This window comes from Ostrea edulis, chromosome 9 (genome assembly GCF_947568905.1).
Source record: "Ostrea edulis chromosome 9, xbOstEdul1.1, whole genome shotgun sequence".
In the NCBI taxonomy this organism is placed as follows: Eukaryota; Metazoa; Mollusca; class Bivalvia; order Ostreida; family Ostreidae; genus Ostrea; species Ostrea edulis.
Window position 1 is genome coordinate 68,144,623 of NC_079172.1, and position 13,918 is coordinate 68,158,540.

The 13,918-nt window shown below is 35.0% G+C and overlaps 4 protein-coding genes across 5 annotated transcripts; 1 reads left to right on the forward strand and 3 right to left on the reverse strand.

Moving 5' to 3' along the window:
• The first annotated feature begins 246 nt into the window (after positions 1-246).
• On the forward strand, positions 247-1,787 carry LOC125658572 (uncharacterized). The gene is made up of 3 exons (XM_048889856.1): positions 247-367; positions 543-735; positions 1,259-1,787. Exons 1-3 carry the CDS (start codon positions 247-249, stop codon positions 1,785-1,787), a joined length of 843 nt encoding a protein of 280 aa, XP_048745813.1.
• Positions 1,788-2,151: 364 nt separating this feature from the next.
• On the reverse strand, positions 2,152-3,589 carry LOC125658571 (uncharacterized). Its single transcript, XM_056150836.1, has one exon. It carries the CDS (start codon positions 3,587-3,589, stop codon positions 2,780-2,782), a length of 810 nt encoding a protein of 269 aa, XP_056006811.1. The 3' UTR covers positions 2,152-2,779.
• Positions 3,590-3,915: 326 nt separating this feature from the next.
• Positions 3,916-6,155, reverse strand: LOC125658570 (THAP domain-containing protein 5-like). Its single transcript, XM_048889854.2, has 3 exons — positions 5,803-6,155; positions 4,387-4,561; positions 3,916-3,959 (listed from the first exon to the last, which is right to left on the reverse strand). The coding sequence occupies exons 1-3, from the start codon at positions 6,112-6,114 to the stop codon at positions 3,916-3,918; spliced, it is 531 nt and encodes a 176-aa protein (XP_048745811.1). The 5' UTR covers positions 6,115-6,155.
• Positions 6,156-8,591: 2,436 nt separating this feature from the next.
• On the reverse strand, positions 8,592-13,454 carry LOC125658694 (5-hydroxytryptamine receptor 4-like). 2 transcript variants are annotated; one of them, XM_048890050.2, is made up of 2 exons: positions 12,799-13,454; positions 8,592-9,757 (listed from the first exon to the last, which is right to left on the reverse strand). In XM_048890050.2, exon 2 carries the CDS (start codon positions 9,739-9,741, stop codon positions 8,713-8,715), a length of 1,029 nt encoding a protein of 342 aa, XP_048746007.2. In that variant the 5' UTR covers positions 9,742-9,757; positions 12,799-13,454; the 3' UTR covers positions 8,592-8,712. The 2 variants fall into 2 exon arrangements, with proteins under 2 accessions (XP_048746007.2, XP_048746008.2); XM_048890051.2 differs by lacking the exon at positions 12,799-13,454 and adding an exon at positions 10,241-10,471.
• Positions 13,455-13,918: the final 464 nt, after the last annotated feature.

The window sequence follows — 13,918 nt, forward strand, 5'->3', positions numbered from 1 at the left end:
ACTCGCAGCCTATGATCCTCGCCATTCAGATGACAAAGACATAAATATTAACACCACTCTGTGGCAGTTAAAGGAATTAAGAGATGTCTTTCCACATACAGGTATTAAGGATTCAATTGCAACAGGAAAAATTTACTTGTATAGATATTAGTATTTATAGATTTTAACAATTTTGTATAGTTAATTTTGAGGAGTCATTATGTCACCAATAGATGTCATTCATAAACATACACTTATTATGTAGGGATGTCACACTTGTGGAATATACCCGACCATGCCCCAGAAGCCATAAAGGAAATGGAGGTCCAGGATATTGAAGATCCAATGGTGACAAGGATGAAAAATCTTATATTTTGTGAGGATAATGGTAAGGAATGAAAAAATAATTCATATATGCTATATAACTATACTGAAAGCTGCAAAATTTATAGATTTCAATTTCATGGACATTAATATTATTTAAGAATATGCAAAATACTAACCATCATATGCATCCTCAGTTTAATATAATGATTACCTGATGATTAACTTTTACATTTCAGCACCTCAGATTACAATTGATCATGAACTGGTTGAATTTATTGAGACGAGTACAAGAGGCCAGAGGACATCAGAAATGTGGCAGAAACTACATATTGGTCGTTTAACCAGTTCCATATTTGGTGATGTATTGAAGGCTGGACCCAATCCAAAGTCTTTGATCAAGCAAATTGTAGAGGGGTCTAGTCTTCAGAAGTAAGTTGTGATAGTTTATGACTTTATAATACATGGGCATACGTGCGTATATAGGTAATGCGGAATACAAATACAGTGTAACGATAAAACCAGACAATTATTCCAAGCTAGGCCCACAATTCATTAAAGTCAGGCTACATTTAATGTAGCTGGCATTATTCCCCAAGCTAAATATTCATACTACATCTGTACATGTAGTATAAATTTGTAACATTGCAAAGTATCCGTCACTACTAGGCGGGTGTTCTAACTACTAAGCTACCCTGGCTGATATCATTAATGTAAATTGTTGCTTTCATATGTTGATATGGAAAACATAATATTAGAACTAAAATTATCATTATAATGTTATGAATGTAATACATTTATTATGAATGATAACATATGGGGATAAAAAACTTTAATATATACAATGTACTTGATCGCCATGATGTATTTCTTTTGTCATCATTTTATTTGATATACATATAATTAAAATTGTGCGAGCCTTCTTTCCCTAGGTTAAAGTTCTGTGTATTTATAGGTATGCATCTCTGCCACCAGCTGTTCAGTGGGGACAACAAAATGAGGCAAAGGCACGCTCAGAGTATGTCAATCTGAAGACTGCCACAAACAACAAATTTAAAGTTGAGGATACAGGTCTCACATTGTGCACAGATAACTCATTTTTGGGTGCCTCCAGTGACGGGAGAGTTTTTGATGGTGACAGCATAGGTGTACTAGAGATTAAGTGTCCATACTCCATCAAGGGAACTCAAGTAACAACAATGGAAGTGAGTGAGATTATTGCAATGGGATGTCCAAATTTCTGTTTAGAATATAGTATGGAAGGACCACGTCTCAAAAAGAGCCACAGGTTTTATGCTCAAGTTCAGGGAGAAATGGCAATTATGCGATTACCATGGTGTGACTTTGTAGTATGGACAGATGCTGCTCAGAACAATATTTGTATTGACAGAATATATTTTGATTCAGAGTTTGTGTCCTCTATGATGCCTAGACTTATTGAATCTTATATGCATCACATTATCCAGTTACAGAACTCCAGATAATTTCTATTATTTATCTACTTTGAAGATTTTTAATCTGTTCAAATTCTGTTTTCCTGAGATATAGTCATAAGAGCAATGCCACTTTGAATTTTATTCTCCTAATGGATAGAAGTAATTCTTTTCCCAATTCAGAATTTGATAAACTTCATAATGCATATTTCTGCAAAAAATCCTCATCCTTAAATATCTGAAGCTCTGAAGTTACATTTACAATGTATCATTTGAACTTATTGCTTTATAAAAGAAAAGTCTGACAATAAAGTTGAAATTTCATCATACTTGTATATATATATATATATATATATATATATATATATATAGATATATATTATGCACTTCTGACAGGAAAGACAAATGATTTTTTAAAATTTGATTTAGATAACCACACATATCATTGTTTGTTGTACAGTATACAAATGCCAAATCATGCAATGATCAACATGCATAATCAATAATTCATTAATCAATAATTAATTAAGTTTTGAAAGAAATTACTTCATATAATCTATCCCAAATGTATAAACAAGTGTCAATATCTTTGAAGAACAGTTTCAAATGACTACAAGTGCCATTTTTATCAGATAGCAATGGATTTCTACATTAAACTAAAAAATATTCATTTGCCAATCACAAACCAACTGGAATCATACCATAAATATGGCAAGCATGGTTTATAAATATACATGAACAAGAAACGTGTAACATATGTACAAAAGTAGAGTTGTGTACTGATCACTTAAATGAAGCATAAGAATCATTTTCCCTTTAACAAATCTCACATTTAATATCTATTCAAGTTTTATGTCATGTTCCACCATAAATGTTTTGTTCTCCTAATTATCAAATTCCAAAAATAAAAAATATGTTGACATGAGTTCAATCAGAATAATTAGTTTGAAATCATTTTGAATTACAATTTGTCATTTTCATCAGTCTGAAATCAATTAAAGCAGCACTTCCTATAAAAATACACTCGTGTACATAAATGGAAATTAATTTGTAATTAATGGCACATCAAGATTTGTTAGCCAACAAATCACCTGGAAAATTTTAGTGACTAATGGTTGCAAAGTTATAGGCATAACACCATCCAAAATATGGAAGTTTTTAACTCGACCTATACTCCTCTCTACATGTATTCTTAATGAGGCTATCTCCTGTGTTTTGAAAACTTCATCTGTTGAAAATTGCGGACATGCACCTCTAAATGGAGGAATGTTCAAATTACATTTTTTATTTTCCAACAGATCTCTTATCGTAAAACCTTTGTCCGCCATAACACTGTCATTTTCATCTAACAGATCTATAATACCTGAATTAATTGTCAGTTCTCTGTCAGATACCTTACCTGGCCAACCTTCAGATACAAAAGAAATAACACCTGATGGTGTGATGCCAACAAGAAATTTCACAGTTGTATGATGTTTGTAGTTAGAAAATGTCATACTCTGATTTACAAGACTAGAGGACTTCTGTATAAAAAGTTCTGTACAGTCGAGTATAACTCGAACAGATGAATACTTTGATTTAAAAGATAATGGCATTGTTCTGTCAATGATATCACGTGCAGGAAATGGATTTAAAGATTTCAGTTCACATGCAAGTAAAGAAATCCAGGTGGCAAAATATTTGGAAAAAGTACTCTCTGATATACCAAATCTATGGGCAATATCAGAGGTAAACAGTCCTAGTCTAAGTCTAAGAAGGACAGTAAGTAACTGGTCAACCAGCTCCAATGACCCCTTAGATTTCCTCTGTCTGTCTGCTGTCAGGTATGTGTTAGAGCCAATCCAGTACCTCATTCTCTCTACTTTTGGTCTGATGGAACTATATTTAAAAAAAGGATTAAATTATGTATTAGGATTATACAGCAATAGAAAAACATGCAATGCAGATCTATATTTGAATGATGTAAAACTTAGCGAAAAGTAACTAAAATTACAAAGCTATGTACCACTATGTTCAAATGTGACTAAATGTGTATGCCTACTTGAAAAGCCACATAAACACTGCAAAAGAAGGCAGCCCAGTGTAAAACTTTGTCTTGGCATCATCGTTGGCAATCTTCTCTACATTCCAAATGTATCTGGAGCGTTCTCTCTTGAGGTCGTCTAACTCCTTCTTCAAGTCAAGGTTCTCCTGTAAGCAGAGGGTCAGGGTCACACTGTACACCTGTAATTAAAAGATAACATTAAGGATTGAGACCAGACAGATGGGTGTCTGATGACAAATTTAAATTTGAATAGTTTGGTCAAGAAAGGACACAAACAGTGGTGGGAGAGTCAAGAGCCCCACAAGTTACCCGACAATGACCAGTATACACATAAAAGTATGTGATTACTGATGTTTCTTTCATGAAATAGTTTATGATTTATAGATTTTATTTAATTTAATCTCTCATTTTTTAGGGGGTGGGGTGGGGGGTGGGGGTCTTAACAACAATAATTATAGTAGACCTCATTCATATTTTCGTAAGACATTGACTTTTGATCTGGCCAACATGTTCAAAATTCAAGCCTAAACAATTAAATTCTGTATCTATATTCAATAATTTTTAAAACCTCTTTGAAATATTAATATTTTCTTTTTGTATGTGTACCTTCATCTTTCAAAGTCTTTATATCAACATCATCAAGAATCATTTTCTCATCATTGTTGTTGTTGATGTCTTGTAGACAGTCGGGTTGTGATGTATAATAGCTATGTGAGTACAGATTGAAGTCGTGGTGTTTCTGCATCAAAAGTCTCTCTGTTCTATCCGTCTCGTTGATTTCCTAAAAAAAATTTAATCATTTATATACACACACATATATATATATATATATATATATATATATATATATATGGTCATAATATATAAAACATATAATGCAGTTAAATTGTGATGTAACTCAATGTGAATAATTTTATCACAGTAGCTAATTTTAGGCTAGATATTGACCAAGGATGTACAGCAACTGGCTATTAGTGAGTCATCATTTCATTTTATGACTATTTATTTGACAAATGTCTTTTTTTTTTTTTAAAAACTTATTGCAACATTATCATGGGTCATGGCAACTTTTGGATAAAAAATATATAGGAAAAACAGGATTTTATCATCAGAAAGTAGGACAAAAATAGGATTTTCTAAAAACGAAAATATGACCTTTATAGGACCTCTGAGGCCTTAGGGGTGGGACAAAAACTGCTAAATATTTACCAATTTCAAAAATATTCTTTTCTACAACCACACATGTGCAAGACAAATGATATAGAGCAGAAAGACTACTACCAAAATTGTAAATTTCATGATTCCCTGGGTAGAGAATCTGAGCCCAGGGTAGGGTCAAACATAGTATATATAGTGTTTAAGTGTAAACACTTAATTATATCATTGATACTAAATTGAAACTAAATGGATATTTTGGAAAGAAAAGATATTCCTTTACCAAAATTGTGAATTTGATGATCCCAGGGATAGGGATTTTGGTATCAGGGTGGGACCAAAATGGCCAGTTATTAAATGTCAGAACATAAGGCATTAAGTACTATTTCAATTCTTTTCAAATTTGGTATGAGACATTGTAAATTTGAGACCAATTCTTTATGACATTATAGTAATTTGAAGTTAATTTTTTTTCTTTGGTGATTTCATAAATCATTTTCAATCATCAAAGCATCAGCAGAAAATTTGAACAGTTTTAAATAATTAAGAGAAGAAGAAAAAAAAACTGGACAAAGTGACCTCACAATTAGTTTTCAATGAAATACATAGTGAAAAATGGAATGACTCACTCATGGCCATACACTAAACAGTATATATACATGTAATATATGAATCTATATATTAATTCACATAGATTAAAAAAAAAGCACATTGATTTTTTTTTCATTAAAAAAGAACAACGAAGAGACTTTGGATAGAACTCATTTATCCTAATGAATTCATTCATCTCTGCGTCAATACGACAAGTTAAAGATGTACGTTCTACCTGTGTAAAGTCATCGTAGAGTAATTAAACATTCAAATCACCTGAAGTAAATTCCTTTTACTGTGTCTTTCCTCTCGAGCAGCCTGTGTCTCGGATGGTTCCCTTGTCTTATACGAAAACAAAGTCGGGCGATAGTTGATGTCCGTGGGGTCGTCCCTATGCCAAGAATCAACAAAATGCTCAGAGCATACCCTACTGTACTCATTTGGGGCCCAATTATTTCTGTTTATTGTCTTGATCCATGCGGCTCGCTTTCTTCTGTCTTTGGGAAATCTGAAAAAACTTACACCTTTCTCTTTTGCTTTACTTCCTTGTCGGTTCGAGCATTTAAATACAACGCACTGAATGACCATGATTTGTTGCCAATATAAACATACAATGGAACGCGGATGTTGCCGTCCGGAAGCGTTTATGTGCATGTGCGAAGTACAGTCCCGCAGTTATCGTGAAAAGGCTTATTTAAAAATGAAATTTATTTCAGGATTATAATGATCTAGATTGCCAATACGACCTACCTTTGGGTCAAATCCTGTCTGACGTGTTTCATACCAATTGTTAGGCAAGTCTTGACACACTGGTTTTGACTATAGATTACTCCGTTTACCTGATCAAGATATAGGACTCGTGGCTGATGTGACCGGTCGACAGGGGATGCTTACTCCTCCTATACACCTGATCCCACTTCTGGTATACCCAGTGGTCCGTGGTTGCCCAACTCTTTACTTTGAATTGTAGGAGTAATGAGATTAATTATCTCCCTCACGCATAGCTCTTATCCTTAGACGAATTTGACTTCACTTTTTTGGCTCACTGTTTTTCCCTAAAATAGCTCTAAAACTTCATTGTTATTTCGGATTTCAAACATTTCGGTTGAGCATCACTGAAGAGACATTATTTGTCGAAATGCGCATCTGGTGCATCAAAATTGGTACCGTATAAGTTTTACATTAATTATTGTTCGTTATCTTCATTTTTCATTGTAAACAAGTTCTAACAACTTAGAAGTTCTTTTCTAATAGAATTACACAATAAATATTGTATACATTTATAAGTGGTGTAGAAAACATGAATACAATTATCTTATTTGAATCTATTATTTCCGAGTACTGTTAAGCAAATAAAGTCATTGATATCTTTAGACGAAGTGTCGTTAACAAATACAAATGTATTATCAATAGTATAAGTTGCTTGTCTAGTATAATAGCCACATCAAATCTAAAGATTGTATCTAGCGAATGATCACATTTTACTTACAAAGGAAAACATAATCGACAACTTCATTCGTACCACAAGTACAGTTGTGAAATTGTATGTACAGATCATTATTTGGTAAGTAGTGATGTGAATAAAATCAATTCTACTCTCTCTCTCTCTCTAAATGAAAATTATTTTGAAGTCTTAGAAATAATCCTAGGAATGTTGACGAGCACTAAAGAATCTTGGCTTGTGATAACGTTTCCAAACTTGACACTGCATAGCGTACAACTCATTTTTGAATTCGCTTCCAGAATAATTCAGAACTCCAACACTAAGAATTTAAGCATTGAAAGTACTGTAGCTAAATGATTGATGCCATGAGGATGACGGATTTTTAAAATTGACCATAAGCAGAGCAGAGATCGATTGATTGATTGTACATTGTTTAACGTCCCTCTCGAGAATATTTCACTCATATGGAGACATCACTGTGCCATTGTCGGTGAAGGGCTACAAAATTTAGGCCTATGCTCGGCGCTTACGGCCTTAAAGCAGGGAGGGATCTTTATCACGCCACACCTGCTGTGACACGGGACCTCGGTTTGTGCGGTTTCATCCGAAGGACCGCCCTATTTATTCGCCTCTTACGACAAACAAGGGGTACTGAGGACCTATTTTAACCCGGTCCCCAACAGGAAGCAGAGCAGAGAATATGGTATGAAAGGTGCAATATCTTAATGGCAAGCGACACAATAGGTTGAATGCGTAGCGAGCTCTAAAATCATGACAGAGAAACAATGTGTTCAATGGATTATAAAAACTCCCATAATCCTAATGGCATTCCTTTTTATCTCATAAAGTCACATTCCTTGACCTGAGATCATGAACGTACGTAGATTATCTCAATTTCATTCTTGTCTTATGATGACATGTACATGTGTAATGATTCCGGAATTTTGAGGTCTACTCAAATGGATTCTTCTATTAGTCAATGTCTGATGTCATGTGGTAAAAGGGTATAGATACCAAGCATCAGCAATCGTCAGTGTCATTGTTGCTAGCGTTCAGCCAAGGAAAGAAGACGAAGAAAACAGTGTCAGTTTTATAAATTAAATAAAGTATAATTCCTCGCCCGTTCCTCGGTTTTGAAACAGAAATAGGAAAGCCATTTAGGTATTTATTAGGCCTGCCACGGAGAGGCTGACCTCAGTAGAGAGGTTAGCCATAGTTAACGTCTGCATGGGCTGAACTAGGAAAATACCTGGTATGTTTGTGACTGTAAGGTTTATATCAAATGATCATGATCGAATTGGCATCTATTCAAGACTTTTATTGAGTAAACCAAGCAAAATAGCATATTTAATACGTTAAGTTCAATGTAGTGAGTATCATCAGCAAAAGTTAGTTCTGCGTATGATCAATTTTTAAATCAACGCAGGCTACTGAAAAGTGAGTTGATGTTACTGGGGTTTCAATCTTCTCGTTTAAAGTCTGCATTTTGCTTTCATGGTCGTTATGATGATCTAATTTGCAAATACTAGGCACCTGACCTTACCTCTGGTACTCCAAGGGCTTTATGTTTGCCCAATTCGCAATTTTGTAATCTACATCGGATTAACGAGATAAACCACTGTTTGTTATTTTCACTTTTTTATACAATACAAATAAGAATTTTTATATTGAGAAAACAAAATTATACCATATTACTAGATATTGTAACGCTTGATATGCTATATTGGTCTGCATCTTGTTCTTTATGACATGTCTGTGATATGTTCTTCCCAGTCTCCATATTTCGTATCTCTACCTGTATTCCTTCTCCTGTCCAGTTTTTCAACATTCAAATCACGAGTTCTGTTACAGACTCTATCCATCCTTTCGGTTCTTGTATTTAGATAACAGTACAGATATGGGTTTATAGTTGAATTGGAATAGCCAAGCCATGTTACCACAAACCATACCCTGTTGGAAATGTGTAAACCGAAGAGACTCTCCAGAAGCAACAACACAAAAAACGGCGTGGTACACACGAAGAACGTCCCCTGCAATATCATGATGGTTCTTGTAACTCTAGCCTCAAGATCATGTCGCTGGCGTTGGAGGGCGCTATCGCCAGTTCCTTGTTCGGTGCATAACAAAATGTTTCTGTTGCGAACTTTAAGACATATCTTAACACTTGCAATGATATTTAATAACAGCGGAAGGTAAAATGAAATGCCTGAACCAATAACAGACGGTATTACTTGAGCAATAGATGAGTAATTGCATTCATAGTTGTACATGCTTAAAATAGCAACGATTACTGAAATCATAATCGATAAAATCCAACAAATTATTATCATCAACGACACTAATTTTCCGGTCATTATCGTAAAGTATTTCAATGGATTTCTGATAGCCACAAAGCGATCAATGTTCATGCACGTGAAATGTAAAATCGAGGATGTGGTAAACATACAATCTAATGCAAGAAAGAGCCTGCTCCTCACATAGTCCATGAATAGTGAATGAACGATGAAGTATTGAATGATGGAAGGTACCATCACTAACACAGCAACACAGAAATCAGCCACAGCCAGCGATATCACAAATACACTGATCTTTCTGTGAAATTGTCCTCTTCTGACCACTGTCACTATCAGCATAATGTTTCCAATTACAGTGACAGCAAACACGCAAAATAAAAGAACTATGCAAACTATCCGTCCCGCTTGATTTGTTACGATCTCTTGTTGGGAGTCCTCACAATTTGTGTTGAAACTCACTGTCCTATTTTCTACCATTTCAGTTTGCAGTTCACTGGAGAGAGAATAAAAACATTTATATGATACTGAAATTTCATAAAAATGTCTAGCTTTAAACGCTTGAATCCCTATACTAATATTCGTCATTAAATGACTTAAGAGGACTATTTGGGGGAAATGCAATTACACATCAGTGTTGGATTCGGTTGAACAAATGAAACAGTTTGTGATGATTGGAAAATCAATCATTAAGTCCATCTGCGTAAATCTCACTAGGGAAAAACTGCATTTTGCCCTACAGAATATGGAATTAATTTTATGGAAAAGATAAATACAAATATTAATTAGAAAATCAACAAAGTCAACTTGGGCTCATCGTCGGATACCCAAGGTTGATTACGATTCGTTCTCTTTCCATCACATAGGTTCTTTCATACCAATCCACGTGTTCTCAGAAATAATAATATTTTTACTGTCCAATCAAAGTAATCGTTATAGAAACAGAACTCTTCTATTTTAAAGGTAGTATTACTTTAACCTTGCTATTACAGCAATGGCTGCAAAATCATTTCTGACCAGTCATATAGATTTCTGTCGTCAAACACAGGGATGGGTTTAAACTCTTGGACATTCCAAACGTAAAAGGATTTGCCTGTAATAAGTGGGCAAACAAGCTCAAACGTGTTATAAGATCAGCATGGACCTGAAAACAAAATCATTTAACATTAAAGAAGAACGGGATACGCTAGAGTAGAACACACTCTTCTGACATGTGGCTTGAATGGATAAATATCCACGAAATTCTGAGGGTATATAGGTATTTGTCATGTCTTTTCCACTTTCATGTCCGAACTTATTATAACTATTACTTACCAACCAGGTTGTCCATAGTTGGAGGGTGCCATGACCCTGAATCAAAGTCAGTTGACCACATAACTTTACTTAATGACAAGGTTGACACTTTATGATCCAAGGATGAGTCATTCCCTTGCCATAAAATCAGTTTTTGAAAAGCATGGTCACAGAATCTAATTCAAAAGATATTGAGTATGGTTCATAATTATTTTCTACTGAAACACCTCATCAAAGGACGTCATGACATTAAACCAGGGTCGTTACTGTACATTTATATCATTTAATATTCATATCAAGTACGAGTATGACAGTCATTTTAAAAAGACCATTAGTAGGGCAAGTCCTCGTGGACAACACTAGTTTCAACTTGAATTGGGACTTAATAATTTATCGTATGTGTTATTCTGCATGGATTAAACGTTCGAATCAAAGAAATTGTGATAATCATAATGGGTGTATTCTTGGGTACTGGTTCTGCTTTACTTCTAAAAATGTTAATTTAAAAAAATGAGAAGAGGTGGCTTATATACAATTACATGTACATATTGTATTTTTGGTCTTGAAATTATCAAACTACATGTACTTAATCTTAAGAATCTGGGTTCAATTTCAATAATATCATGTCATTAGTCTGGACTAGATGAGAAAGAAAACTGATATAGTCAGAATAGCCCATTAGGATTTATCGCAGTAATTCCAACCTACAGAAAATACTCACAGCGTTCTTTCATTGTTGTTCTTAATGATATCATTAAAACATTGCAGGAGAGACAGTGTTTTTTCTGTTCACAATACTTGAAAAGCTTGAAAGCATATCCTTTTGCCACGCCTGTCTTCATGTACACATATACAAATATCCATCCTTTTTCTAATGCATCTATTTTAAATGCCTTCAATTCTCTTATTCCAAATCGTTCACAAACTACTTGAGCAATGGTCGCCATTTTGAATTGTGTAATGAACGTGTGTAGAAAGAGTCGTACTGATTGGACAAATTGCCTCTGGTCTTCCTAGAACGCCCAATGTAATTGCTTCGTTAATTATTCATGAGAACGAGCTAGGGTATTGCTATAAATGGACGGTGATGGAGAGAGGAAGGAATCATAATCAACCGTGGGTATTCAACGATGAATTGGGTCAAGTCAATTGGTGCGTTTCTATATGTGACCTTGACCTTTGACTTCAAACGTATCGGTGGGTTTTTTTTTATCATATCAAGTACGCAATATATGGTAATGAAATCGTTGAATATCATAAGGGTTAGTCTTTGGTGTGGGGTCCACATTATATTATCGGTGATGCATGTATCATTATTTTCCAAAGTACATAAGTGCACTACATTACGTCATACAATGACGTCACACGGACTGCGAATAATCAATTTACACTGAATCGATTTAGCGGAAGATGTGCCCTCGGAATGTCAGTGATTCGTTCATACGGTAATAGGGAATTAAACATGCATCAATGTCATTGCTGTCCTAACCCCGTCCATCGTCCTCCTCGATCGTTATTTCAATAAATTCCGTACACATCGTCCATTGTTTCACTTAAATATTTGATTCATTATTCATGCATTATCTGATTGGATTTGAATGAACTATCTGGCGATCGAAGCAGTCTAACCGTTATCGATGTATTAACTATGTCAGTTTGGGGAAAAAACAATTATTTATTAATACATATTTACCTTTAAATATATGAGCATACAATTACTTTAGAAATGTACCATTCATTCATTGATATCCTGTTTCCATGTATATTAGTATTGCCTTTTAGTCTTACATTTTACAGAATTATAAAAATAATACACATAATCTAGTAGTTAGGATATTTGTACTCATAGCTGGCAAAAGATTAGCATATCAATTATTCATCTCGTATGAATGCATATGACCTAATAGAATTGAATTTTTGTAGGCTAACTAACAAATATAAAAATGTAAGAAATTTCTTTCAGCGTCCCTTACAACATGCTGGCGTGAAGAGGCTCGCGGTATTTCATCTCATTCAAAAACTGAAAGACATTTCTTACATAACGAGAAAACGTTCTCAATATAACGGCTCGGTTTTCTCTTGAAAACAACTTGATTATCTCTTTATAGCAAATTACTATCTCGTTACAACGAAACTTAGTTAGGCCTACCTCTTTGTAACGAGTTAATATCTTATCTCGCTATAACGAGTTTTAAAATATCTCGGTATTCCATTGACACATGTATATAACTTTTTGCCACTTACCGTGCAATAAAGATATGATACAGGAACGCCCCTTAAATCCCAGATCTCCAGCGATTCAGGACACCGGGGATGTATACAGACAATTCAGATGACAGTCTTAGTCAGTCCAGGCCTCTAGGTGAACACTCACCAGGGGTCACCGGGCTTGACCACTACTTCCACGACCAGAACCCGGAGAGAGTCAGTCAGAGATGTCATCAACAATCTAAATAACTAACAAAGATGGAACCCAGTCATTCAGGAGATATCACCAACAGGGGGATCTGGAATCTTTTCATACACCAAATAGTTCTATAGCAGTTTGCAACAATTTCCTTCCACAGCATCACAAACCTGGGCCACAGAGAATCCTGGCTAGGGATAATCAACTCGAGTAAGATGTGGAAGTGAATATTGACCAAACATTTCACGTCATCTACCCGCACCGCTACCGGTGACACTTCAGAGGGCGCAACGAGCAGAATATACCTTGTTTTGGACTTGTATCATATAGGTTTAGGGTTGTGCATCCCATCAGAGCTACCACTGGAGAATAAATACTGCAATGTATCATGATGTATTAATTTTAGTCCGGTTTGTTTGTATCTTCTTTTGTGTATCATTCGAGATTTTGTGTAACATGAAAACGACACCAGCTTTAGCCAGGTGAAGAGTGACGAACTTTGACCTGTAATAACGCCCGACGTCATAGAGCAGTGAGGTTTCTTTATCGTGCCCTGGCCTACCGTGTAGCGGGACTTCCGTTTCATGGTGACATCAGAAAGATCCGTGACTTCCACTTCTAAAGCAGGAAGTTGAACGAAGAAATAGTCTTTACCTATGTTAAACGTCTCCAATATCGAAATTTGAACACAGAACCCAGGACCTCCCTGGAGCGAAGCGAACGTCTTCGCCGATGGAACGAGTGAATATTAATAAATATTTAACCAGTGTCTGTGCAAAACAAAAACGCATTTCCCAGGAAGAAAGGTTTATCCTTCTTGCGTCTAAACAGACTCGCAAACAAACAATATCCCAGACACACAAAATCACTGAGTTCCTTCCTTTGATATAAATAGTCTCACACACGTACAGTACCATCGATTTCAATGTATTCAAAGTTATAGTGACGTAATCATTT